This window comes from Excalfactoria chinensis, chromosome 1 (assembly GCF_039878825.1).
Source record: "Excalfactoria chinensis isolate bCotChi1 chromosome 1, bCotChi1.hap2, whole genome shotgun sequence".
Lineage (NCBI taxonomy): Eukaryota > Metazoa > Chordata > Aves > Galliformes > Phasianidae > Excalfactoria > Excalfactoria chinensis.
This window is the reverse complement of record NC_092825.1, coordinates 13,585,867-13,613,346: the sequence shown is the minus strand read 5'-3', so window position 1 is coordinate 13,613,346 and position 27,480 is coordinate 13,585,867. Positions and strand designations below refer to the sequence as shown.

General features: G+C 44.1%; 1 protein-coding gene across 1 annotated transcript in view; it reads left to right on the top strand.

Moving 5' to 3' along the window:
• The window catches only part of LAMB4 (laminin subunit beta 4), a 52,612-nt gene that overhangs the window by 5,686 nt on the left and 19,446 nt on the right, over positions 1–27,480 (top strand). Inside the window, 17 exon segments of the mRNA XM_072326535.1 lie at positions 3,713–3,870; positions 6,588–6,723; positions 7,187–7,260; positions 8,040–8,228; positions 8,706–8,769; positions 9,274–9,488; positions 14,536–14,656; positions 15,290–15,478; positions 16,561–16,740; positions 17,350–17,459; positions 18,454–18,533; positions 19,588–19,738; positions 21,495–21,680; positions 23,085–23,206; positions 23,681–23,801; positions 24,723–24,900; positions 26,744–26,887. Of these exon segments, the coding sequence (XP_072182636.1) occupies positions 3,713–3,870; positions 6,588–6,723; positions 7,187–7,260; positions 8,040–8,228; positions 8,706–8,769; positions 9,274–9,488; positions 14,536–14,656; positions 15,290–15,478; positions 16,561–16,740; positions 17,350–17,459; positions 18,454–18,533; positions 19,588–19,738; positions 21,495–21,680; positions 23,085–23,206; positions 23,681–23,801; positions 24,723–24,900; positions 26,744–26,887 (2,418 nt within the window).

Genomic DNA, 27,480 nt, shown 5'->3' with positions numbered 1-27,480 from the left:
AATAAATAATGTAATATGGAGAAATTTAAATAAATAGCTGGTCATGTATGAATACAAACAAAATACAGATTAAATTGACCTAAAAAAAGTCTCCCACAACTAATTTCCACATATGGTTGTGGAAGATAATTTCCAAAAATGTAAGTGTATGCATTATTTCTGCTGGAGTGAGTTCTCAAAGTAATAGCAGAGGACACAGCACTGAACACTACAGTATGATCGTCCATCTGTTTTTTGTTTGCTGGCTTGTTTTTCTAAAAGGATAGTAACTATCAAAAGAAAAGCAGCATTTAGTTTTCTAAGACATATTTTGCACATCTAGAAAACTTTCTGTTTGAGGTTGTGATGCTTTACAGACAGCCGTGAATTAGGCCTTATAAGCAGACAGAGGAGGACTAACAACAAGTAGATCAAAACTAAAACTATGTATCCAAGGTGATATACTGTTCTGAAAATTGAAATCAAGGTGCTACGGGTTTGACCAAGCCATCCACAAATGTCTGCTGCTTGAGCACAAGTGGGTGAGCGCCATCTTGGAGCTGCTCCTTCACAGTGCTTCTCAAGATGGCGGTGTAGGCCCTGCGCCACACTATAGGTGCAGACACTCACTGCAGGTGAGGGTACAGACAAAAACGTCTGCTGAAAGTCAGCACTGGGGCTGTACTCAAGCTGTTGTGTCTTTAGCTTTTGGTTGGGAAAAAAATAAGTGATGTTCATGCCACTGATCCAGAGTTTGAGCTAACTTGAAGCTGACTTGTTACATCCACATGGGCTTTGGTCACAGCTTTTGAGCAGCTTCATTTGCAGTCACCCTGAAGACCAAACCCTTCTCTTTATGTTGCTTTGCACCCCTGTTGTAGGACTTGTTTTTATTCTGCACTCAATTAAACTCAATTAAATTACTAATGGACTTCTGATGCTACGTAGTGGTGTAGGATCTGAGATGTGGCTGCAAAATGGGACAGCTGAACAGTTGTTCAACTACACAACAATTAAAGAGTTGTTTTTTAAGAATTCTTCTCTTTAAGTTGAAAGAACCTTTTTTTGCCTGCCACAATATTCTTTCACTGCACATACTTGCTAATGCCAGAAGCCCCATCACAGTGACTTCACAAATCACCCCCTTGGCAGGTTGCAGGCCAGGTCTCATTCTCACCTACACCTCGGTGCCTCAGGGGACACGCGATCTTGTTCAGCTGAAGTGCACAGGTATGCCTTTACTTGCTTCCCGCATTCTGAGCAGTTGCTTCCAGCTGAAACACTCGGCTGCTTGAAATACAGGTAAGACATCTCCAGTATTTAACTTTCCTGCTAAGTGTGAAACTGAAGTGTGTTGGGGTTTTGCTGGTCTTTGTTTGTCTGCTAAAGTGAGTCATGTTTAAAGAATATCATTGGTATGGAGTGTGAATGGGACAGTAATTACAAAGATGGTAGATTACTCCTGAATGCTGAAACAGCCACGCAGGCATGTCTGTTCTCTCATGTACTGATTGGAGTTGTGTGAACCAAGCCTATTGTGGAGCCTGTAAAATCTGAAATACTTTGAATGCCTTTGCTTATGTATACAGTTGCTCTGTTCTAACACAGTGGTGTTCTGTCTAAGACGTTTTGGGTGTGCTTGCATGGGGGCACCCCAGCAGCCACGGTGGCATCAGAACATGCTGATTTCATCAGTGCCTACAGATGGAGAAAGAGGTAGAAGACACAAAAGTGAAGTCGGGCTGTAGTTTGGAAGCTCTACATGGTGGAAGGATGCTGGGCCATATTTTCCATCCATTTCTGCCTTCATTTTTTTTCCAATAGAGTTCTTGTGTTAGCAAATGACAACTTCCTCTGCAAGAATGTTAGTAGGAAGGATGCGAAGTAAAGCCACAGCAATCCTCCCGTGGGTTCTAGCTGAGGTCTCCTCCATACGAGTCTTTTGCGTTGATAGTAGCATTATCTATTTTTCCTCACTGCACTTAAATATTTGGTTATACTTGTATCTCTAATGAGACCAAAATCTGTACCATCTGACTTCAGGCATTATTCAGCAGCATCTATGTTAGGATTTCTGGCTTTGTTTGAAGTCAGTGCAAAGAAACAAGAACTTAGAAAGAGTTAGATCTCTGCAAACAGCTCTGCTGAATCTAATTAGGACTAAATAGTTTATATTTGAATACCACGGAAGTTTTTCTGATAACGCTTAATTCTATTTTAAACTGTATATATATGTTTTATGGTCTTTTGCAAAAGTATATGTGAGGTATCCCTCTGCTTTGATCCCATTCCGTAAAAGTCTGTCATGAGAACAAAGTCAAGACCAGCATTTGTTTTTAATCTCGATGTTCCATCCCTTTGCTAAAAGACAGCTCTATGAACGAACCCCTCCCCACCCCTCATGTGCCCTGGGGCAAATGAGCATTGTGTGACCCACTGGCTCTTCTCTTCCAGCCAGATCAACCTGAGCTCCATGCAGAGACATGAGGCTTGGCTGGCCCTTCTGTTGCACCTCAGTAAGTATATACAGTACAGTTATTTGGGCCAATTTTGAAATATTATCATGTCATTTACATGTTTCTTCAAGACTTCTAGGGTACTTCAATTGTCTACACAATTGAAATGAGTAAGACTGAGAGTCCTTGCTCCTCATGCTCCTGCTTAGGAGCTCTGAGTGTTGTGCAGCCTTTAAATACAAATTAAAGGTATGTGTTGTGATTAAGCCCGAATCAGCTCCTGAAAGGGACATCCAGTATCTGCTAACAAGCTAGTACACGGTGAACCTGGATAAATAAATAAGGGCAGGTTAACCAAACATACACATTGCTTTATACTTAGCAAGTCAAGTTTCATTTAGTGCCTAAAATATAGCCTGAGCTGTGAACTCAAATCTGTCTGTCACTGTACTTCGTAGAAATATTCATAGTAAGAATCATAATCATAGTAAATATATTTAGTGCTGTAATTGCATTACTGCTTTTTGTGCTCCTGTGGGATCTTCATGTATTGATTGTATTTTTTTTTTTTTACTGTACTTTTTATAACAAGTTGAGCCAAGTAAAATTGAGTAGATGAAGCCTCCAAGGTACCCATTCCTGTTCAGAGTTTCAGGATAGAACTTGTTTAAAAGGACAAGCCCTGTAAGGGAAGTCTTGACATACTGGAAAAAACTATATATTTAAGATAGTTTCAGGCAAAATAAAGCCCAAAGTATCTCAAAATTAGTTACAGAATTTCAGGTTATTCTGTTCCATTATTAATGACCATTCCATGGGTTCTGAACAGAAGGTGCTGGGCCTCAGTTTCATCAATACAGCTTTGAAAACTCAGCACAAACCAGCAGTATGAATTAGAATCTGGCTCTGCTCACAAAGTCAGTTGCAACACCTGTGATTCTGCTGCAGTAGTGCTGAGTCTGGGTATGCCAGGATGGGATGCTTAGTACATTATTGCTCCTAGCAGATTGGCATGTTTGATGGACAGCAAAGTGCTGAGGGTATGGTTTAGTGTACATTTGCAATATGCTAGCTCTGTTTTTTTAGTGATTTTGCAGCAGGTGAGCTCATGAGTGAAGCTCTTCCAGATTCTATCAGGTGATATGATTAAGGACGGGAGAATAGACAGAAGGTAATTTACTTTTCTGCTGATGTTAGAACATCACTGATTTTCTTAGGAGAGCATTGCTGAGGATGTGAACCAGCTTAATCTCTCGCTGATTTTCTTCATCTCACAGTGCTGGTGGGACTCCGGCAGGCACAGGATGACTGCGGGGCTGGGTCCTGCCATCCAGCCGTTGGGGACCTCCTCCTGGGTCGCAGCAAGCAGCTAGTGGCCTCTTCAACCTGTGGAGCGAACAACCCCCAGAAGTACTGCATTATAGGCTACCTTGAGGTTGGTTTGCTTTTTGTTTTTAATAAACTGGATGATCTTTTAGGTCTTTTCCAACCTTGGTGATTCTATGATTCTATGAACTGAACTCTCCAGACTAGCAATGTTCTTTTCTGTAAAAGAAAGCTGCCCAGACTGGGAAGCTTCTCCTGGACTTTTCTGAATAATCATCAGATAGCACAAAAGAAGCCTGGTGGAAGGCTGTGCCACGTTGTAGCACATATGGAGGATTTGGCAAAAACAGCAAACAGCCTTCAGTGATGCACAGCTTCTCCAGAGTGAGAAACATCAGTGAGATACAAATGAGCACAAGGATATCTGAGGGAGATTTACTTTGCCAATCTTTCCCTGATCAGAGATGAAGACCATAGCTGGCGTGTGTGTGTGTGTGGTTAGCGGTCTTTGATGTGCCTTTGCATCCCATACAGTGCTGAGACCTAAAGCGGCCTTTTGAGAGATTCGTGCCACATCCTCACATGTCACTTGATGTGAAATAAAACCAACATTGATGAAAGCAGAAAAGCTATGTCTGGGAGATGGAGAAAACACAATCTTTGGCCTTGTAGGTGGATAGGCAGACACAAAATGTGGGCAATCAAACAGATTCCTCCTGGGGAAGCACCTTTGGGGAGCCTATGTGTCCATGAGATGTTTGGAACCAGTGGCCAGCAGAAATGGACTTCTCTTGCTACACATCCTGTTGGATTTGGCCCTGCTGAGCCAACACATCCTCTCAAGCAGGAATATTTTCACTAAATACCATCTGCAGACTGAAGAGGAAGTTAATAAAATACCATTTCATTTATAAGCAATCAAAAATATTTAGTTTCTGACCTTCTGGCAAAATGCTGTGAAGTATTTACAGAGTAAAGCTCTGCCGCACTGAGATGACAGTGAACACTGCTCCCAGTTACTCACTGCAACGGCATTTTTCTGCAAAATGTAAACAGCTCTTTCCATTTCTGAAAGCTGTTTTGAGATTCTTTTCACCTTTTGCAGTTTTTCCCCAGGTTGTCTGAACAAAGGAATCCTGGGCACTCTGTTTGTGGCTGCGCTCTGAGCCTTGGCACAAAGAGCCATCTCACTTCTGGCCTTTGGCTGGAGGACTTCCTTCTTTTTTCTTTTTGAGATGAGATCAAAGAGTGATAAAAAACTGATATTTTCACTTGCCTGTACTTATCCTTTGAATTATGGAAATACAGACTCATGAAAAGGAACAGCTGTTCCTGCAGTAATCCCTGTGATTTACTGCTGCCTCAACACATCTTGGCCCCCACTGACTGCCTTCTGAAGGCAATGCAAGTTATGAGTTCTGCTGCTTCCCAAAGCTGGATTATGCTCTGGCAGTGTCACCTGCTGTACCAGCTCTCCTTCTATGTGTCTGCCATCCAAAATATGTTACAGAATACCACTGAAATCGGTACTTCTCACTGGTACTCCTGAAGGCAAGCCAGGAAGCTTTGCATGCTTCCTTCCCATACTCCCCTTTTGATGACCTGTGTAATGACAAGGGAACCATGGCAGGAACAAACCTGGTTTATGAAGGTATGCCAGCCAATACGGCAAGCTGCCAGAAGCCCAGACTTGGTTGGGATGCTTTAATGAAAATTCAGGTTGAAAGAATTGGAGTTCAACTTCTTTGCGTTTGAAAAGAAGCACTTTTAATAACTGTGCCTTATTTAGAATAATGCCTCTATTTGTTTCTAAGCATAGGTTAAATGGATTGTAGCCCTGTGATTGGGCTTACTACTTACACGTGTTTGGAACGGAAAAGAAAATGTACTTGGTGCTACAGAGTGCAAAGCTGTGTGCTTCCAAGGCAGGTGGGATCTGGCAGACCTGCCTGCGAGGATGTGCACGTGCCTGTCATTTGGGGCACAAAGAGGCTTTTGTGGTACAACCTTAAACATAAATGGAATGAGTGTCACACAGTGTGTGAGCCAAAGCATGGGTGTATACAGTACCAAATGCTGAGATAATGGGAGTGCTCCTTATTGGAGCTGTGTAAAAAGAGGTGAGTGGTTTTTATGCTTCTTCCTTGTCTTACAAATTGTAACTTCATCGTACGCCACAAAGTACAGTGTAGAATGGCTGAATATAATATCTATTTTTCACAATATTTAAAACATATGGATTATAGCACATTTTTGAATTCTCATCTGTAGATTTATTTAAATGTAAATAATTCCTAGGTGATTTCATAATACAGAGATATGCAAATGGTTCCTATGTTTCCCAGCACGTTCTGAGTGTGCTGGGCAGGCACCTCTTCCCTGCTCCTGTTCTGGTCACAGAACTGCCTTCTGCTTTCAGCCAATCTGTCAACCTTGGACGAAGTGCTGAACTGGTGTCTCCTCATTCCCCGCTGCTGCTGACATTCCAGGTGCTGCTGACATCCCAGTTCTCCCCCCTGCCCACAGAAGGCACTGGTTGTGTTGATGGTATCAGCCCAGACCGTTCACATGCTGCCTGGACCCAGCCTTCCCTTCAGCTTCTACAACTTCATCTGTCTGCTGCTCCTGGCCAATGTGCCAAAGAGAGAAAAATACAGATAAAAGACACAGGGAAGGCCCCCTCAGGCCTTAAGGAGTCAGTCTTCCCCTGCAATGCCTCTGTTGCCTGACTCCTGGCCGGAGCCTGCACATGCACAAATACACGTCTACCAAATCTTTCAAGAAGAGACCAAACTCATCCTTTATTCTGCTCTTTTTGTTTTCTAGGCTGAACAGAAGTGCTTTGTCTGTGATTCCAGGTATCCATATAATCCCTATACACAACACAACAGCCACATGATTGAAAACGTTATCACAACTTTTGAGCCAGATAGGAAGAAAAAGTGGTGGCAGTCAGAAAACGGTAAGTTTCCTTAACAAAACGCTGCTGCTTGTGGTTAGATTTTCTTCTGCAATTATTATTCACCACTTGGCCTTCGTAATGAGGTGGGATAGACCCATTTTGCATGAAGAACACCCCGTATTTTTATTAGTTTGTGTGTCTGTCAGAAACAAAGAAAATCATTGGATGACTTTTAAGAAATTCATGTGGTTACAGGAAGGCATACACCCAGAACCTTGCCATCACCGTCACTTGCCATCTGAATGCTCTGAACAAGACCTTCAGCCATTTCACAGCTCCCAGCACTGCAGGTCCCACTGCTCGCACAGTCCCAGATGGAGCTGACTTTGTGCTCCCAGGATGCCCCAGGGAGCCTGGCTGCCTTGGCTGGAAAAGGCATCTGTGAATTCCCCAAGGAAAACTGTCTCGGCAGCCCCTCCAATGTGTGATTTGTGCTCTTCACTTCATTTTCATTCCTTTTCAGGTGTTGACCATGTCAGCATTAGACTGGACCTAGAGACTTTATTCCAGTTCAGCCATCTTATCCTGACCTTTAAGGTATTACATGCACATCTTTTACCACTCCTTTTATGTAATTTTATACACTAATTCTTTAACCACAGGAATAAATTGCTTAGGGAAGCGGTGAAAGCACCATCCTCAGAGGTTTGTGAGAACTGGTTAGATAAACACCTGTCAAGTATGGTTAAGCTGTAGATGATCCTGCCTTAGGGAAAGTAGATAGGCTGAATAGCTTCTCATTCATGTGCCTTCTGGTCCAATTTTCTATAAATCTGATAATTAAATGTGAAAAATAAACTATGAAATTAAGTCCAAATACTTTAGACATTTCTAACTGAGGGGGTTCTTTCAACTTTAATTCTGTCTTCTTAAGCATACCCACTGTGATCCGCTTAGATGGCTACATTTTTTTTCATTTCTCTTTAACAAAATTCCTGTATTGTTATTGTGGATTTCCTTACTTAAAAAATAATCTACTTATAGAATAATCTCCTGTGCAGTCTGATCTGGTAGGTGGCAACTCTGCTCACAGCAAGGGGTTGGAACTAGATGATCATTCAAGACCCCTCCAAGCTAAGCTGCTCTGTGATGCTATGATTCTATATGGAAGATTGCCCCTCTTCTGCTGAGAGTTGAGATGAGGAATGTGGCTTCTTCAGTCTCATGTAAATAGTACAGTATGCATGCAGGCTCTCAAACACAAAAATACAGTTGGCAGCTGTTGGTATCCCCCAAGCAGGGCCATCAGTACAGTTATCCCCAAGCTGTCTTATCAATGCCTCATTAAGGAATTCTTGAAATAATGTTTCTTGCAGACATTTCGGCCTGCAGCAATGCTGGTTGAGCGCTCCACAGACTTTGGTCAGACCTGGAAAGCGTTTAGGTATTTTGCACAGGACTGTGCAGCTTCTTTTCCCAACATCTCTTCTGGTCCATCAAAAGGTGTGGGAGACGTCATTTGTGATTCAAGATATTCAGACATTGAGCCCTCCACTGAAGGCGAGGTACTGCTGAGAGTCGGTGACTAAGATTGTACACAGCTAGTTTTCTGGAGCTGAGTGTCTCACTTTTATGTCCATCATATTGACTTACAGAGGTCCTGAGTCAGGAAGTGCTGTTGATGTTTCAGACGTAAGAGGGGAAATCATAGCATTTTACCCTCAGTTTAGTATCCAAACAAGCTCATAAAACAACATGCACAAAGCCTTCTAGTGCTCTTTCCAGTTTTCCCAGTTCACATGAAAGCCCTTCCTCGTAAGAGTTCTTGGTTCCCTATCAACCTCTGCCACTGAAGGGCTTTTTGCCAGCCAAAGCTAGTCTGAAATGGTGAGAGAACTTGCTGAATTGGGGCCAAGACATTTGTTTTAATTTGGCGGGATCAGTAAAGTGACATCAGTAACAAATGGATCTCAGATGGCAGAGTTTATATGCAAAAATAATATCTTCCATGACTTTTAGAGCTGTTTTAATCTGTTTTGCAGGTTGTTTTAAAAGCTTTGGATCCTAGCTTTGAAATAGAAAACCCATATGTGCCATATATCCAAGGTAAGGACAAGGCAAGTTTTCACCAGTGATTCTTTACAGGTGTTGCTTACTTTGCACACCAGAAGGAACAAAAGCTCAACTGGTGTTAATAATGACATTGAAAAGTATGTACCAAAGGATCATAGGAAGGCGTCTGTACTAATAAATTTTAAAAGGACCAGTCTTGTCCCCTAGCCCTACAGACAAGTGACCCAGCTCTGTACAGCCCATCCATGCAGCTAAACTGTCCTTCCTTCTTGGACCAGATGGCCTAATCATCCCTGCCCTTTGGGTGTCTCTCATGAGTTCATGAGGCGCTGGCTGGGGAAGCATTGCTTATCCAGATGAAGGCTGTACCAGGGAAGTTGTCTGCCAGGAGCAAGTCACTTGTCCAGGCCCATATCAGACCATTTAAACTATTTCTTCAGTACGGGGGATTTACTGGATGTTTTATTCAAGCTGTAAATTTGACTCTCTTCATTTTCAAGTCATCTTGGGCTCCTGATTTCTTTTCTTTCTTTCCAGAGCTCATTACAATGACAAACCTAAGGATCAATTTTACCAAACTCCATACCCTTGGGGATGCTCTCCTTGGAAGAAGGCACGGTGATCCCCTTGAAAAGTATTACTATGCTGTCTACGAGATGGTTGTGCGGGGCAACTGCTTTTGCAATGGCCATGCCAGCCGCTGTGATCCCATACAGAATCTGCGGGGTGATGTCTTTCATCAACCCGGCATGGTGCGTAATTAACGCTATTAAGTCCCTACCTGGTGTTTTGGTGGAAGGAAGGAATGGAGGGAAGGAGAGAGGAAGGAATGGAAAGATAGAGAGAGGGAGAGGAAGGAAGGTCACTGATGAGCCCTGGATTAACCATTTGCAACTCCAGTGTTTTGATACAACTTCTTCCTTCGAAACTATGGGCCAGGTTTCTCAGAAGCTGTGTCTTTGTTGGCATCAGCATGGTGTTTCAAAAGCAAGTGGGACATGACATGTTGATAACAGCAACAAAATACCAGAGCTGTAATGGTGCAAATATAATGCAGTAAGCAGCCTGTGCTGTGTGCAGACTTGACTGGCTGCTTGTTGGGTGAATTCCATGCTCCAGCTGGGCTCGGGGGCTCTGCAGCAAGGACAGAGACACTGTGTCATAGGTTACCCTAAAATCTACCGGCACCCATGACAGGGGTATAGACGGCCTGCAGGGCCGCTATCCCAAAAGGAAAAGAAAACAGGGAAACAGAAAATAAATACAGCGGCAGCGATCTAAGGAGGCACACTTATTTACTAAATACTATATCGAAATACAGAATAGCACAATATAATACAATATAATTGGAATTAAGGCTAACAAATCAAGTAAAATAAGAGAGAGTGAGTCCCGAAACCGAGAGGCCTACTGTAACTCTAGGCAAAACGGCTGGAACGCTCCCACACGGCTCTCCCCCTGGCTGGCAGGATCCAAGAGAGCGAGTCCAGCACTGAAGTGAGATTATATAGTCCTGGTCATATGACTGACCGTGGTGCTCCCTGGGACATTCAGTCTTCTTTTGTGAGCAGCAGATTCGTCAAAATTATCTATGCTTAACATGATGTTATGATGTGGAATACTGATAGCAAAATTACAAAATTGCAAAACCATGACATTCCACCCCTTATTCTACATCATTACATTATGCTTATTACACACACACACACACATATAGTTGTGAGCATTCAGCAAGCTTATTGTTCTTAACAACTTATATCTATTTTCATGCAAATCCTTAAGCTGAAAATAAAACTCCGTAACTTAACACACCATTATTTACTAAATCGAGGAAATGGCAAAACTGCCAGAAAGAGGAACATGATAACGGTGGAGGGAAGAAAGGGAGAAAGGCAACACTAGCAGGGCGTCCCCCACATCAAGGTGCACTCATCCTTTCCCTAAGCTACAGGGCCACTGCACAGAGGACTTCTTGGGACTGTCCTCCTCTGTCTCCATCACTGGATGTCAGGGCAGGAGCCCAGAGCATAAGCAGAGGGGAGAAGCAGACCAGCATCACTGCTGGTGGTATGGCCATCCTCCAAGTCATCCATTCCTTTCAGTGGAACAGAAGCATCAAGGAGAGGCTCAGCAAGAAACTCACCAGCAGGTGATCACAGTATCACAGTATTGTGCGAGTTGGAAGGGACCTTAGAGGTCATCGAGTCCAACTCCCGGGATTCGAGCCCTCTGTGTAGCAGAGCGGCACTTCTACCACTTGTGCCACAGCGGGGATTCGAACCCAGGCCTCCGGTGTTGCAAGCGGCAGTTCTAGCACTGCGCCACCGGGGCACACGATAGTGCCAGCAGCTTCACATCCTGGCCTGGAGAGTCCAGCTCCAAACCCTCATAGGGGAACAGCGAACTCAGGCCTCGTGGCTGCAGGATGACCCCCCTCACTGTGGGGTGGCTCACTTGGCACATCCACACCATCCTCACCATGGGCTTCTGCTTCTTGCCCAGGTGACAGGGATAGGAGTGGAACTGCTGGGGCAGTGTCTGGAGTACCATGCCTCCATAGAACTTGCTTCTCCAGCCCTAATATGGTATTTCGGGCGATAGCATGGGGTACTGGTACTGCGTATGTTTCAAGCCACCCAGTGGTTGCCTCCACCATGGTGAGCACATAACGCTTACCATTGCGAGATCATGGCAAGGTGATATAATCAATCTACCATGCCTCCCCATATTTATATTTTTGCCATCGCCCTTCCCCCCAAAAAGTTTTCATCCTCTTGGCTTGTTTAATTATGGCGCATATTTCACAGTCATGAATGACCTGAGCAATAGCATGCATAATTAAGTCCACCCCTCGGTCTCTGGACCACTTATATGTTGCATCTGTTGCTTGATGGCCCGAGGTCTCATGGGCCCATCGAGCTAGGAATAATTCAATCTTGTTCTACCAGTCTAAGTCTATTTGAGCCACCTCAGTTTTGGCAGCTCGATCAACCTGATGGTTATTTTGATGTTCTTCAGTAGCCTTGCTCTTAGGCACGTGAGCATCTACATGGCTCACCTTTACAACAATGTTTCTTATTTGGGCAGCAATGTTTTTCCACAGTTCAGCAGCCCAAATAGGTTTACCTCTTCGTCGTTGCCAGTTGTTTTGTTCCCACTGCTGCAACCACCCCCATAAGGCATTTGCCACCATCCATGAATCAGTATAAAGATGAAGCATTGGCCACCTCTCCCGTTCAGCCACATCTAAGGCCACCCCTCATGCCGGACAGCCGGGCCTCCAGTGGGCTGGATGGGGGCAGTGCAGTTCTCCTGCCCCATGGCCATAGCGGTGGGCGCCTGCTCAGCCTGGAAGCGCACCAACCCCTTCCAGATATGGAACAGACCCACCGGGAGAGCTGAGACCGGTGACGTCCGCTTGGGGTTGCGCTGCTCCGCTACAGGCTGCCTCGCCTGGGCTCGGGAAGGAGCCTTGCTCTGACCGGAGGTTGTTACACTCAGACTGGAGGGCGTCGTGCTCAGACTGGAGGGCGTTGCGCTTGGACTGGAGAGTGTCATGTCCGGACTGGAGAGTGTCACGCTCGGACTGGAGAGTGTCACGCTCGGACCGAAGGGCATCTCGCTCAGACCGAAGGGCGTCTCGCTCAGACTGGGGTGTGTCTTGCCTGGACCAGAGGGCATCAAGTTCGGACCGGAGGGTGTCACGCTGATATAGGAGGTCATTTCTCTCAGCTCTGAGACTCTCCATCTCAGTTCTGAGACTCTCTATCTCAGCTTCAGAAACTTTTTCCCTCTCTGCCTTTTCAGCTCTGAGACTCTCTCTCTCAGCTTCAAAATTGAATAAGGCCCAATAGGCATTAGCCAGGCCCCAAATCATTTGTGCCTCCTGAGATCTGCCTGTGCCGCAACATTCCTGCCTCAAATATGCGATCAAGCTCTCAGGATTCTTCAAGTGTTCAGGAGTAAAGCTCCATGACGCTGAAGATGTCTGCCTTTTTAAAGTCTCCTCAAAGCCTCTCCACACCCCCTGCCACTCAGTATTCTCTGGTTCTGGGGAAGACTTCCTCAGAATGTTATAAATCCAGATACTGAGTGAGATTAATAAAATAAACAACAGTATGTTCAGGGAAATTAACAGTGTGGTCAAATGGGCGTTCAAAAACTGCATAAAGGATTCAGGGAAGGGACGAGGAGCATACAGCACCCTGAAAAGCAGTTTTACAAGCAGTTTTAACAGAGCACACATTTTTTTTTTTTCCTCTCTTCAATAACGAGATAGCAGAGCTAAAAGTTTACAAAATATTCTGGGGTATTGGCCGTCCGCCTGGACTTTCAAGGTCAAGCTCCCAGGTGCAGAAACGTAAACTTTAGATAGCTCCTTAACGAAAAAAAAACTCGTAGCTCTGTAAAAGCTAAAGGAACAGCAGGGAAAACAGCAGCTTTTGCAGTTTTTGCCCACTTTTGCCCCTTTTTGCCCACTTTTGCTGGCAATCTGCCCGCATTCTCCACCAATTATGTCATAGGTTACCCTAAAATCTACCGGCACCCATGACAGGGGTATAGACGGCCTGCAGGGCCGCTATCCCAAAAGGAAAAGAAAACAGGGAAACAGAAAATAAATACAGCGGCAGCGATCTAAGGAGGCACACTTATTTACTAAATACTATATCGAAATACAGAATAGCACAATATAATACAATATAATTGGAATTAAGGCTAACAAATCAAGTAAAATAAGAGAGAGTGAGTCCCGAAACCGAGAGGCCTACTGTAACTCTAGGCAAAACGGCTGGAACGCTCCCACACGGCTCTCCCCCTGGCTGGCAGGATCCAAGAGAGCGAGTCCAGCACTGAAGTGAGATTATATAGTCCTGGTCATATGACTGACCGTGGTGCTCCCTGGGACATTCAGTCTTCTTTTGTGAGCAGCAGATTCGTCAAAATTATCTATGCTTAACATGATGTTATGATGTGGAATACTGATAGCAAAATTACAAAATTGCAAAACCATGACACACTGGCACAAACAATGGCCAATAATGCAAAGCTAATGCATGAAAAATTGATTATTAAAAAATTCAGAGGGATGATTTCAAATTCTTTACTTGTGGGATAAAGAGATCAGATTCCTTTCTTTGGCAAATACGTTTCTCAGAATAGACATGTGCAGGGAGAGACATAGAAAGAAAAAATGTTGATGTCTCCACTGGTGTCACTAGAAGTACCAGAAGAACAATTAAATATTTCCCGGCAGCTTTAAAACTATTGGGTTAAAATTTGTAGGTATTCTGCAAACTTTTCCTCAAATAAATGAGCATTTTGTCAGCTGAGGGAGCCAAAGAGCTTTGAATTCCCCCAGTCCTGCTGGTGTACCTCAAGCAGATCTCTGTTGACTATATTTGCAGATAAGACATTTTATAATAGCATAAGCAATTCAGTAGGGGTTATAGCTCTTCTCATGAATACAGATGTAGTACAGATGTAGTACCTGAAAGGATATAACTTGATTTAGGAGTTCTAATGAAGTCTAGCGGCTATTCTGTAGCATTGAGACTTACAGTAGTAGTGGAAGAAAATATCACTTTAAATCTTAATGGAGGAAACAGAGCAATCAGGAACAGATTACGCCAGCAGACATACAGGAAACATTATTTTGATCCACATCTGTTTCAATTGGGAGATGAAAGGATGCCTTTATATTTTCCTTTCATAAAACTGAAAAGAATCTGCTCTGCTCTCCTCTCCTCTCCTCTTCTCATTTCTCATCACCGTATTTTATCAATTCTCACCCCCTTGCAGGTGCATGGGCGATGTATCTGCCACCACAACACTGAAGGCTTGTCCTGTGAAAGATGTAAAGATTTCTACAACGACGCTCCCTGGAGACCAGCTGAAGGGGCACAGAATAATGCTTGCAAACGTAACTCAAACATTCTTTTTCTCCTTTTTAATTACTGGGGGGTGGGTGCAGCACAGTCCCAGCACACTGAGCTATGGGATGGTTTCTGGGATGGAACCTTTCCCATGCCTCATCTAGAAAAACAGATGGATTCATATGTCCATCAGTGTTGTTGCCCTACAATGTGAATTTTCACATTCTTATTTTTAATAAAGAAAAAAGAAAAAAAAAAAGACAAAGGAAAAAATGCTGATGCCAAAAGATTGTTTACTGCTTAACTCAGAGTCTTTCTTGCAAATGAAACAAGCATTTAGACAAGGAAGGCTGAATTAGTTACTTACACAATGAAGGACATAAAGAAATAATAGATGAAGATCTGTATCAGGTATTTTAGCTATATAGCTAGATCTTAGAGGTGTTCCCCATTCTGTATCAGGCAGACACACCTGCATGGGTTCTTCTCAAAGTGTAGGCACGGCCCAGTTCTGGCTTTTGCCCGTAGTGGTAAAGTGCAAGGTCTGGGAGGCTGTAATCTTATTATAACACTGTAATTATATGGGTAACAAGTAAACCTGTTGTAAAGGTAGACACAGTGGTGGCAAGACACAATAGGAACTGTGGTGTTAATTATCCCCCATTTGTTTCTGGTTGCAGGCTGTAACTGCAATGGCCACTCTGGCAGGTGCCACTTCGACATGGTTGTGTACCAGGCCAGTGGTGGGGTCAGTGGTGGGGTCTGTGAGGACTGCCAGCACAACACCACAGGGCAACACTGCGACCGGTGCAAGCTCTTCTTTTACCAGGATCCACACAAAGCCATCTCGGACCCTCACGCTTGCCTCCGTAAGCTTCCTTGTTTTAGCTTCTATCTGCTCTGATCCCTATGGCATCCCCATACTTGTATGTGGCTGTAGAAGTGTTTCTGAACCTGTAACTTCCAAACTACCTTACAGAATATCTGCACAACACTGTCCTTGAAATAACATTGTACAGGAAGCTGCATATTCCATCTCACTGCTAAACTGAGCTTTCAGTCCAGCAGAGACATCATCATAGAATCATAGAATCAAAGAATAGCTTGGGTTGAAAGGGACCCCAAGAATCAGCAAGTTCCAGCCCCTCTGCCACAGGCAGAGCCAATCTCATCTTTTCTGAACAGCTTCAATAGAGAACAGACTAGCAGTAGTGCTGTTGCTTTTGTGATAGTCAGGAATTGCAGGAGTGAAATGCTGGGAGGAGGAATATCCTTTCTAGATATTTGTCTAATATTTAAAAATAAGCTTTCAGGCATGCAAGCCCATCTTTTGAAAGGTTAGTTCAGTATTACCACAGGATAGGAAAGATGTTTTGAGTATAATTTGTCATAATTGATTGGCATAGAAAGCTCTTAGGGAGCTAAGGGGAGATTACCCAAGGAAATGTGGTAGCTTTTAGCAGTGCAGTGAAAAACAGCCTGAACAGAAAGTGAGATGTGTCACGGTGGCAGTGGCCCCTGCTAGTCCCATCCTTTCGAGCAAATTACTCAGTCATGGCCAGTTCAGGCCATCCCTACGGAGGGGACTCCCTGGTGGTACCCTCCTGTACACTACAGCTTTCACAAAAGCATCCCCAGAAGCACAGAGCCTTGCTTCTCCCCAGGTGGAGAACGTCAAGAGTGGATGAGCAACATCCATTTTTACCTAAGGAGAAGGGTAAATTTCTACCAAAGTGAAGAGTGTAACTCCCCTCCAGAGAAAAAATTGACCTCTTGAAATATTTCTTAATAGCGATTGTACTTTAAATGTCAGGCCACCAGCACAGCAGGTGTGGATGGACATCTCTAGTCTTCACAGCAATGCTGAACTTTAACAGCTGCAGTTGTACAGTTGAAGTTTCATGCCTATATCTAAATATGCTTTCCTATGTCCCTTTGACTCTGCCTGTAGCTTGCAGCTGTAACCCAGAGGGCACACTGCATCACGGTGCTTGTGAGAGCCACACAGACCCTGTGCTGGGAACGGTGGCAGGCCGGTGCCCGTGCAAGGAGAATGTGGAGGGCGTCCACTGCAACAAGTGCAAGGCCAACCACTTTGGGCTGAGGGGCAGCGACCCACTGGGCTGCCGGCGTACGTAAACTACCACTTTTGTTCTTCTTCCCAAAGCATTTTTAAGAGATGGGAGTAGTTAAATACACAGATGCACACAGTAACTCATGGATACTCTATACTCTCTATGTTACAAAATACCCAACTGGCTGCTATGATCTCATGTCAAGGGCATATTCTTGGTCTTCAGAAGACACTTTTGGCTCTTTCTAAGAAGCCACAGTCAGAACTATGATTTTAAATGCATTTAAAATCTGTTCATTGGGAGGTAAATGTATTGCTTTTAAGGAAATAGGAGAAGGAAATACCACCCCAATCTGCACACTCCACTCACATTTTTGTTTCCACACTTGAAACATCAGTGATATAAGATGCACACAGGCCAGAAACAAACCTTCTGAGATCTGAAAGCACCTTCTCACTGAGGTGCCCATTACACATTTTGCTTCTTCTGCCTGGTGCTTAAATTCCTTAGAGAGTATTTTGGGGCTCTTCTTGCTGCTAAACACTTTATAGATTAAGGGAAATGCTGCCTGGCTGTGATAGCTTCCAGCCAGCTGATAGACACATCCTACTCCTGCTACTGTCACCAGGGCCAACTGAGGCAACCACACATTTCTCTCCCCACAGCCTGCAACTGTGACGCTGCCGGCACTTTGCCTTTCTCTGTCTGTGACCCTGCCACTGGGGAGTGCCTCTGCCAGCAGTTCACCACGGGCCGGCGCTGTGAGAAATGCGTTGTATGTGTCTGGACAGTTTTTGTTGTTCCTTTTTGCTGTGTCTCTTTGCATGTTGTTTTAGAAGTCTCCTCTCCCATCTCCTGCCTTCCTGTGGGCTCTGGCATGGCATTTCATCAAAGGAGAAAATGACACTGGCTCTGTGTATGTGACATCATTTCTCGTGTGATGAGGCTATTTAGGGAACATGGGGACCATCTGGTTTTTACCAAGGAAGTGTCTCCACCCTGGCATGGGAAAGCTTCAGGGCTTGTCTCTTTGAGTTTGAACTTCCACTGGGCTCACTTTGTGTTCATGGGCTAGAATTGTGCTCACCAATGAGGAAGGCAGTGAAGAGCTGAAAACAGCCTTTGTTCAGAGTCTGAAGATGCCCTTAGATTCAGTCACAACCTCTCCTTAGCAGTCTCTGGATGAGGAAGAGATATGAATGGAAAAAAAGCATCCTCTGTGCCTTAGGCTGTGAAATACTGCCACCCTGTCCTGGTTATCTGTGGATTTAGCTGCTCTCAGAATATGTGCAGTCAGTATTCTCACAAAAAAGCAGGAGCTCATAATCTTTTTCCCTTCATCATGAAGGAAACAATCACTGCCAAAAAGGTAAACAATTAGATTTAGTCAAAATACAAGTTAATTTTACTGCTATACTCTTCCGTTTTGCATGGACACATTCATGGACACATTCGAATATTTTTTACTGCTTGTTGAAGTTAGTGCAATCAGTTCACACCAGAAGCAGCATTCAAAGAAAGGAAAGGAAATGCAATGTTATCTTTGCTGTTTCCAGAGCAACCCATTTGCACAGATGGATAAATACCTGGTTCTTTTCACAGTATCTGAGCACCCACCCATGCATTTTGGTATGAGCATCAATCTCACATGGCCGAGCACAGGCAGGCACCGCAGGAGAAGACGAAAGCATCAGTCATCCTAAGGAATAAAATACATTGTCTTAAATACTTGCTATTAAGAAAAATCTTTCACTTACTTTTTACACCAGGAGGGATACTGGGGTCTTGGCAAGAGCGTGTATGGCTGTTCTCCATGTGACTGTGACATCGGTGGATCCCAGGATAACTTGTAAGTTAATGTTCTTCTTCAAGTTTTGTCTCATTTATAGTTTTCACAAACTCTAGCATTAGATTTTCTAGCTAGGTTGATAGAGTCTCAGTACTCAATGGGAAAATAGGCTGTAGATGTAGTTTCATCACACACAAAGAGTATAAAGTAATGTTGAGATCTTAGAGATCTAGCTGTGATTTTAAGGGGGATTTATCTTCTACCTTCAAAGCCAGTTATAGATCAGCTAGAGTCAAGATTAGTTTAATACAGAACACAAGCTGCATAGTTTGAGAGAACTACTGGTCCTAATATCAGTAGAAATTAGAAGGTATAAGTGACATTTTTAACTTAGCCTCCTTTCCACACTTCAAAAGTTTGAAACATCTCTTTTTTGGGTCTTTTTACTATTATTATTATTATTACTATTATTAAGCCTTGGCTCATATTCAAAACATATTAATTAAGAGTCCAGTTTTGTTTCACATAGACTTCCCCAGGACTCTGCTGGGTTGAAGTCTTACCTGTTAGATACATTCAGTGCTGCAGAACAGATGCTCAACTTCCTTGGCTTGTATTTGTCAGCAAGAAATCAAAGCTAGTCATCATCTGATGTGTGAAACGAGAACATAGGTATGCGAAAACTACCATATCACTCAAATCAAAGATGCTAGTGACCTCATGTCCTCTTTCTAAAAGTATGTGGGATAGATGCTTAAGAATGGATATGGTGATAGGTTTTAAAACAAGAAACTGATACAGAAATGGCAACAAATGGTCAGAAAAGAAAGGGATCTGTGCTTCTGGTTATAGAATGGGTGGAGAAAGCCATGACATGTCACATCTCCTAAGTGATGAAACAGAATTAAATAAATGCAGCATTGGACAGAGGGAACAGAGAGAGAGAGAGAGAGAGAGAGAGAGGTTGTGGTGGGAAGAAATGTAATAGTGGAGACAGTCCCACTGTGGAAGAAACAAAATGGAGGTGAAACAAGGATGAAGCTGAGCTGCTCTCATGCTGAAAGAACCCAGAAATGCTGCACTCACATCCTCCCTGTACCAACTCCTGCTCCAGGTGCTCACCAGAGGATGGTCAGTGCAAGTGCCTTCCCAACATCGTGGGCCGCCAGTGCAATGAGCCAGCCCCAGGCTACTTCTTTTTGCCCCTGGATTATTATATCTATGAAGCTGAGCATGCAGTGCCCCTTTCTGGTTCTGCACCCTTGGTACGTAGTTGGCTGTTCAGGCATCATATGGAAAATAGATCCATATGATGGTTGATGCAAAGCAAGTCCCTTCCTTGACCATCCTCGATTCTTCTTTGCCTCCTATTTCTTCCATAACTGTGGCTATTACTACATGCTGTGGTGACCTACGAAACTATCCTTGGTGCTCTTCAGGTATGGGCTGGTCTAGCAGAAATCAGTGAAATTAATGATTTAAAGTGTTAAAGTTGCCAGCAGCTCGAGGAGAAGCTATCACAAACTTTGGTTCTTCTGGAAAGTTCTAACAAAGGAAGGACTAAATTGCTCTCTGCTCCATTGGACTCATTCCTGCTGCCTTACATACGGGAACTGATTGTAGCCTGATTTCCTTAAGAACTTGGCATCCATCCATAATGTTTTTAGAACATTTATTTATTTATTCCTCAAAATTGGGGTATATTTTCCCCCATGCATAATACACGTCTCATCTTGCTGGAATGCGTCCCTTCCGCTGCCTACATTTTACTAAAACATCTTCTCCAATGTTTTGTCCAGAAACTATGAAGAAATAATAATTAAAAACAAAACAAAACCAAAAACGTTTATGTGTAGGTCACATCCACAAATATTTAGCTATAATCACAGGCAGCATACATCCTACTGTCCAGTAATTAAATGGAAAACAGATGTCTGGGACACAGATTATGAGAAATGCAACCTAACAGTGAGAGAGTGAGGGAAAAGGGTTTCCAGCAGTTGCTGGGCCATGCTACCAGGTTTCACACAGCAGAGAATAGAGCTTGTTTTAAGTATAGGGATTTCCTGTTAGCTGCTTACCAACCCTTCAAAACTGCTGAGACAATGCTGTGTCCTGTCTCATTACTTTCTACTTCACAGGTCAAACCCACTCTCCCAAGGTGTGACATCTATTTCCAGAAGCAAGGATATGAGTTCATGATTGAAAATGGAAAGATTGTGCTAAACAGGAGCAAAAAACGAAGTGTAAGAGAAGCAGGACTAGGGCAGGTAAATTACTGCTTTGTTATGTATAAAGATTATACCAAATGCTAACTTCAGTCTTGCAACAGAGGGAAAGGATACATCTGTGCATGTAGAATTGACAGTCCTCTACATTACAACCCAGACACAAGTGAAATCAATTCTTTTAGCAGGCAGCTGAACTGGATATTTTATAATTCACACAGATAGGCTTGTTTTGCTATGTCCAGTGCCACAGTAGGCACTGAAGGCTCAGATTGAATTAGTTGTTTAGAAAGGAAGATCCCCAAGGAAGCTAAAATCCCTTTTTTGTTTTGTTTTGTTTGGTTTGCTTTGCCTTCAAGACATCTACAACATTTAAGTGTACCTAAATGTTAACATGGCACCTACTGTGTTTAAATACTCTATTGTTGCAAGTCAGCTTAGTCGTCGTACATATTGATATTTATTTATTCAGCTTTTAATGGAAAGTCTAGCCATGTACAAAATTAAGTTCAATCTGTTGAAGGTTTGCAATGTGAATGCTGAGAAGTATCAAATATACAGAGATGGATGGATTAACCTGATCCTTCTTATTCTTGTTTTCCTCTGTCTGTGATGCTAAACTTCCCACATTCGGGAGAGTTCTTAGCATGCAGATCAAGAGTGTGTGCAGAAACAAGGCTGACTGCTGTCTGAGATAAGTAATTAAGACAGCAAAAATAGTTCCTTTCTTTTTTCCAAATTTGCCTGTTTATAACTTGGCTGTGACACTGACAATGTCTGCATGTCTTTGCAGGGCACAGCTGAGCGAGGACAGGACCCAGCCCTGGAGGTGGTTTTCAGGCAGCCCAGCACTGGCCGACCTGTCACCTGGACGGGTCCTGGCTTTGCCCGTGTCCCCAGTGGAGCTGGGCTGAGATTTGCCATCAGTAACATTCCCCTGACTATGGACTTCACTATCGCAATCCGTTACGAACCTGAGGTACTGGTGATGGCTTGCATGTCTTGTGATGTCGTGACAGTTGCATGGTCTATTTTTCCAGTTGTAGGAGGTGGCAATTCCTTCTACTCTTTAAAGCTCTTTTCATTTAAAATGAAAATTGCTTGCTTTCTAATGTTTATCAACATATAAACATTCACTCTACTGATTCCTTTAACCCTCTCCACTCGTATTTAGAAAAACAAGTGTTTTCTTAATATTAGCCAAGGTGTCATTGTCTGGAGATCCTCATTTGGAGCCCCTGCTTGGACTGGATTTCTGTACATGTATCAGACAACAGGAAAATGCTTCTGCTTCAGATGGGAATTTTGTATTTTTAGCTGAGATTTTCTGGGGAGAACAATGGGAACACAGGCAGGAGAGGAGTGTGCTGATCTGTACATACACAGCAGATGTTTATCCAGGGCTTTTGCAGTCATTCACCTTCCCATCTGCACCAGCTGGGCTCTAAGATGTGTGAAAACCTTAGAATATTAGCCAAAATCTTATTTTGTGCCTGGACAAAATTTCTCAGTGATGAAAGCATGTCTAGGGAGATCCATTAATCCAAATCTGGTTAAATCCAAGTCTGCATCTGTGTGTTCAAAGATGCACGCAAGTATATTTTCCCTACGAGTATTTATGCATGCCTTCTTCTTTCTCTTCCCAGCTCCCTGGGACAATCCCCCCACTCAAGATATTCCTTCTGTCTACTGTATTCTATTATTTGCTGCTATTCTGAGGCAAACAAAACTCCCATTGACTAAAAGCACGAGAATAATTTTGAAGTGGGCCGGTTTGATGTTGTTTTTTCCTTCTCAGGACTGGATGGAACAGCTGAATCTTAAAGACTTTCATTGCGAAGTCATTTCTGTTTGTTGTTCCTTATTAGATGTGAGAAGAGGCGTATGGTGAGGGATATCTCTCAGACAATGCTGGGTTGAGAAAGGAAGCAGCTCCAATGGCTTTAACAGTGCTGTTTTCATCTGCACCGGCTGAGGTCCCATTTCCATTACTGCTGTTCAGATACAATGCATTTTTCTCAAATAACATTATTTTTAATACTAAAAGACAAAGGGAAAATCTATTTTGTCACTGCTATGTGCAATCATCAGATGGCTTTCAGAAACTATGACAAGGAGAAAGTGAGTTTTTCAGGTACAATCATAGAGTCATGAAGGTTGGAAAAGACCTCTAAGGTCATGTAGTCCATCCATCAGCCCATCCCTACCATGCCCACTAACCATGTCCTTCAGTGCCACATTGACCCTTTTCTTGAACACCTTCAAGGATGGAGTTCCACCACCTCTCTGGGCAGCCTGTGCCAGTGTCTCACTACTCTTGCTGAGAAGTAATGTTTCCTAATAAAATTATGAAATTTTCATAACTTTTGCCTTTTGTTCATAGACTTTAGAGGACTGGTTAGCAAGTGTTGCTGTCCAGCCCACTGGTGTTTCATCAAGTCAACACTGCAAAGCCAGCGGCTTTTCACAGGAACCTCATGTGTTTGCCCTCCCAGCTACAAAGAGGTCGGTCTACTTCTGTTTGTAGATTTTCTGTGTGCAGATCTCTCACTCAAGCATTGCAGTGCAATAAACCTGTGGGAAAGTGGGGTTATTGCAAACACATGTGTGACGTTTCCTGCTGCTGCTGCACGATAACACATTGCAGCCTGGAGGAGTGCAGGAAGAAGCAGATGACTCCATTCCAGCCTGGCAATGTTTTGCCACAGCCAGGAGAGCAGCCTTAGGCCCTGCTGGGACTGATTTCTTTAGTGGAGGTCCAGCTAAGGCTATGTCAATATAGGAAGGGAATACTGACCTAAAGACTCCATCCTAGCCTATTTTCAAAACCATTTTTTCAGTTTGCACTCTTTATTATCTAAATAATAGAGAGTAGGAGGGAGGGCAGGGAGAGCTTGCAGCACCCCCCAGCTTGCCCTGTCCTGCTCTGGGGGAACCCCTCTGTGCTGGCTGTGACAGTGCTGTGTCTCTTCTAACCAGGATTGCCCTGCTGCAGACCCCAGTCTGCCTGGAGCCAGGAACCCAGTACTCCGTGGATGTGTATTTTTCTCAGCCCTCTGCCTCTGACCCAAAGGCTAAACTGTTCATCTTGATTGACTCTGTGAGTAACGCTGTCTCAACTCCCAGGCGGTTGCATTTATACCACTTTAAAATGTTTTTTTGTTTGGTTGCTTTTTGTTTGTGTGTTTATTATGTTAAACAGACCTACCCAAACATTTCAAAATCGTTTATGATGTGTTTTATCAGAAATTCAGGGAAGTGTGCTTCTCTTTGTTTCCATTGGTATTGGCTTCCTATGTTTATATATGGAGAGACCGAATTATATCATTTAACGTTTTTATGGAGCAATACTGCAGCAGCTCATCAAGTCAGAAGTGTCGCATGTGTTAATAGGCAGTGTATGTACCTCTGTTGGTTGCTCATTCATTACGAGCACACTGCATATGCCAACAAGATGCTGTGGTTAGGGACACATTCTTCAGTTCTTCATTCACCTAGAGGTTTTGAAAATCCTCATAATACATCTGAATCCAATTAGAAAAGCATGGATATATTTAGAGACGAGCCCTGACACTGGGAAAGTAAAATTAGTTCTATATTTTCCTGGGAATTGTGTGCAGACATTTTCCAAGTTTCCAATAAGGCAGAAAGTGGGTGTTGGTTTGGGGTCCTTCTCTTGAGAAAAGCTGGCCATACTTGGACACAGAGTCCACAGCTAATTTATTTTCCCTGTCACAGTAGTACAAGTAAAATGTTTGTCTGGATGCTGCTTTTGGAGTTGTAAACATGTCACCTCTTAGCAGCAACGTTTCTGACCTTGTACCCGAGGCCTTACTATAGCCTGACTTCTTTTATTTGAAGAACTTGGGGAATGTCTAGACCTTCAGAATAAATGTGAATTTAGAAATGCAGAGCTCCAGGCTTCTGTCCTTGCCATGCGCAGCATCATCAGAGGATGTGGGAAATTCTGGTTTTCAGCATATCTAAGCAAAAATATTTTCCTTTCCTCTTAACGCCAAAGCTTGGACTTATTCCCAGAATCAACTCCATGGAGAACTTATGCAGCAAAAAGGATTTAGATGACTACCAGAAGTACCACTGTGTTGAAATTGCATCAGAAGTCGGGCCTCATGTGCTGCCCGAGGCTTGCGCCCGGCTGATAGCCAGCATGTCAGCTCGCCTTCACCACGGTGCTGTTGGTAAGGCCTGCATGCAGGCAGATGCCTGGGCACTGCTGTTTTCCCTTCAGTTTGTAGGACATTTTGTTGAGGTTGTGTACATCAATGAAGCCAATACGAGCATACAGTATATCCAACCCTAAGCATGCCGCAAACATCTTTAAGTGTCTTGGCTATTGAAAAGCCAAGGCTGTTGAAGCCTATTTCACGATGGGGCAATCACAGAATCACAGAATTGTAGAATGGCCTGGGTTGGAAGAGGCCTCAAGAATCATCAAGCTCCAACCCCCCTGCCACAGGCAGGGCCACCAACCTCCACATGTAGTACTAGACCAGGCTGCCCAGGGCCCTGTCCAACCTGGCCTTGAACACCTCCAGGGATGGGGCATCCACAGCCTCTCAGGGCAGCCTGTTCCAGGACCTCACCACTCTAAAAAGTAAAGAACTTCCCCCTGATATCCAACCTAAATCTTTCCTACTTCAACTTAAAACCATTTCCCCTTGTCCTGCTGTTATCTACCCTCTTAAAGAGTTCACTCCCCTCCTGTTTATAGGCTCCCTTTTAGGTACTCAAAGGCTGCAATTATGTCACTCTGCAGCCTTCTCTTCCCCAGGTTAAACAAGCCCAGATCCCTCAGCCTGTCTTTGGTCGGGAGGTGCTCCAGCTCTCTGATCATCTTTGTGGCCCCCTGGACTCATTCCAACAGCTCCCTGTATTTCTTGTTTTGGGGGCCCCAGACCTGGATGCTGTACTCCAGATGTGGCCTCACAAGGGCAGAGCAAAGAGGGACAATCACCTCCTTGTCCCTGTTGGCCACCCCTCTTCTGATGGAGCCCTGGCTACCATTGGCCTTCCAAGCTGCAAGAGCATACAAGCAATGCTTGTATGCTTTCTGAAGAGTGCTGCATCAGGTTCACCAAATGGCCAAAGCAGAAAGTTTGATTAATTTTGGCCGGTAGAAAATGACATAGGATTTTAAGCCCCCTCCCCAGATAATGTGGGCCAGCTGGATGCTTGGTAGGACTCCAGACACAGCAGCATACAGGCTGATGTGCTGCAAGATGTTCAGTAAGAAAACCTCAGCAGGATCCCAGAGTAAGGGAAGTAGCAGATGGGATTTGAAGCTTTGGAAAATGTCCAGAACCACTTAAGTTTGGACTGCACCGACTCCCCTGTAAATCTGCTTCCCACAGTGATGGGATTCTCACCTTGGCTTTCTAGCTCTGACATCTGAGTGTCCTGGACAAACATTCCCTGTGAGTCAGCAGAGCAGCTTCATTCAGCAGGATAGTCCAAGGCGTCCAGAGGAGACTTTTAAAGGTCATCTAGTCCAGCTCCCGTGCAACAGGGACACTTAGAGCCAGATCAAGTACTCAAAGCCCTGTCTAACCTGACCTTGAATGTCTCCATGGACAGGGCTTCCACCACATCTCAGAGTAACCAGTGCAGTGTCTCAGTACCCTTGCTGTAAAAAACTTCATCCTTCTATAAAGTCTAAAAGCACTGCTTGCTCATCATGTCCAGTGCCAAAGCAGGATGCAGGTTTATATCAAATACTTCTAGACTTCAGGGTATCTCTAGATCTATGTAGATCTACTTTTCTCTACACCTCTTTCTGTCCTGTCCCAAATACAGGCTGAGTCAGTGCCCTGAGCACGGTGTTTCAACACCAAGACTTGTGCTGGTGATGCATAATTGCGGTAGCATCAAACAACCCAAGCCATGGCTGTTGGTAGTTAGTGAACCTCTGATGAGGGGTCGTTAGAATCTTCCCTCCAAGTGCAAAACCTGCAAGATTTTTACAACTACCACACTCTTTTGGTTTTCAACCAAACCTGACTTGATTTTCTTTCCTGTTGACAGCATGCAAGTGCAATCTCCAGGGCTCGCTGAACGCCAGTTGCAGCAGACTGGGCGGCCAGTGCCATTGCAAAGCCAATGTCGTGGGGCGCTGCTGTGACACTTGTTCTGCAGGCAGCTATGGCTTCGGCTTCCATGGCTGCTACCGTGAGTACTCAGCACCCAGCACTGACACCACTACCTTCACCCATACTTGTATCAGTATTTGGCTTTCTGTGCACACCCCAGCTCTGTAGGGCTTTCAAGCCGCTATTGTTCATAGAAGCATAGAGTCATAAAGGTTGGAAAAGACATCAAAGATCATATAGTCCAACCATCAGTCCAACCCCACCATGCCCACTAACCCATACCCCTCAGTGCCACACGTCCACATTTCTTGAACTCCTCCAGGGGCAGTGACTCCACCGCCTCCCTGGGCAGCCTGTGCCAGTGCCTCTTCACTTTTTTGGAGAAGAAGTTGTTCCTAATATCCAACCTGAACCTCCCCTGGCACAGCTTAAGGTCATTCCCTCTCATTCTCTCTGTTACCTGGGAGCACAGGCAGACCCCCACCTCACCACAAGCTCCTTTCAGGCAACTGTAAAGAGTGATAAGGTCTCCCCTGAGCCTTCTCTTCTCCAGACTGAACCATCCCAGTCTCAGACCTCTCACAGCTTTGGTGTCCTTCTCTGGATACAACACATTCCAGGGTCTCTGTCTTGTGGTGAGGGGCCCGCAACTGTACACAGTGTTCAAGGTAC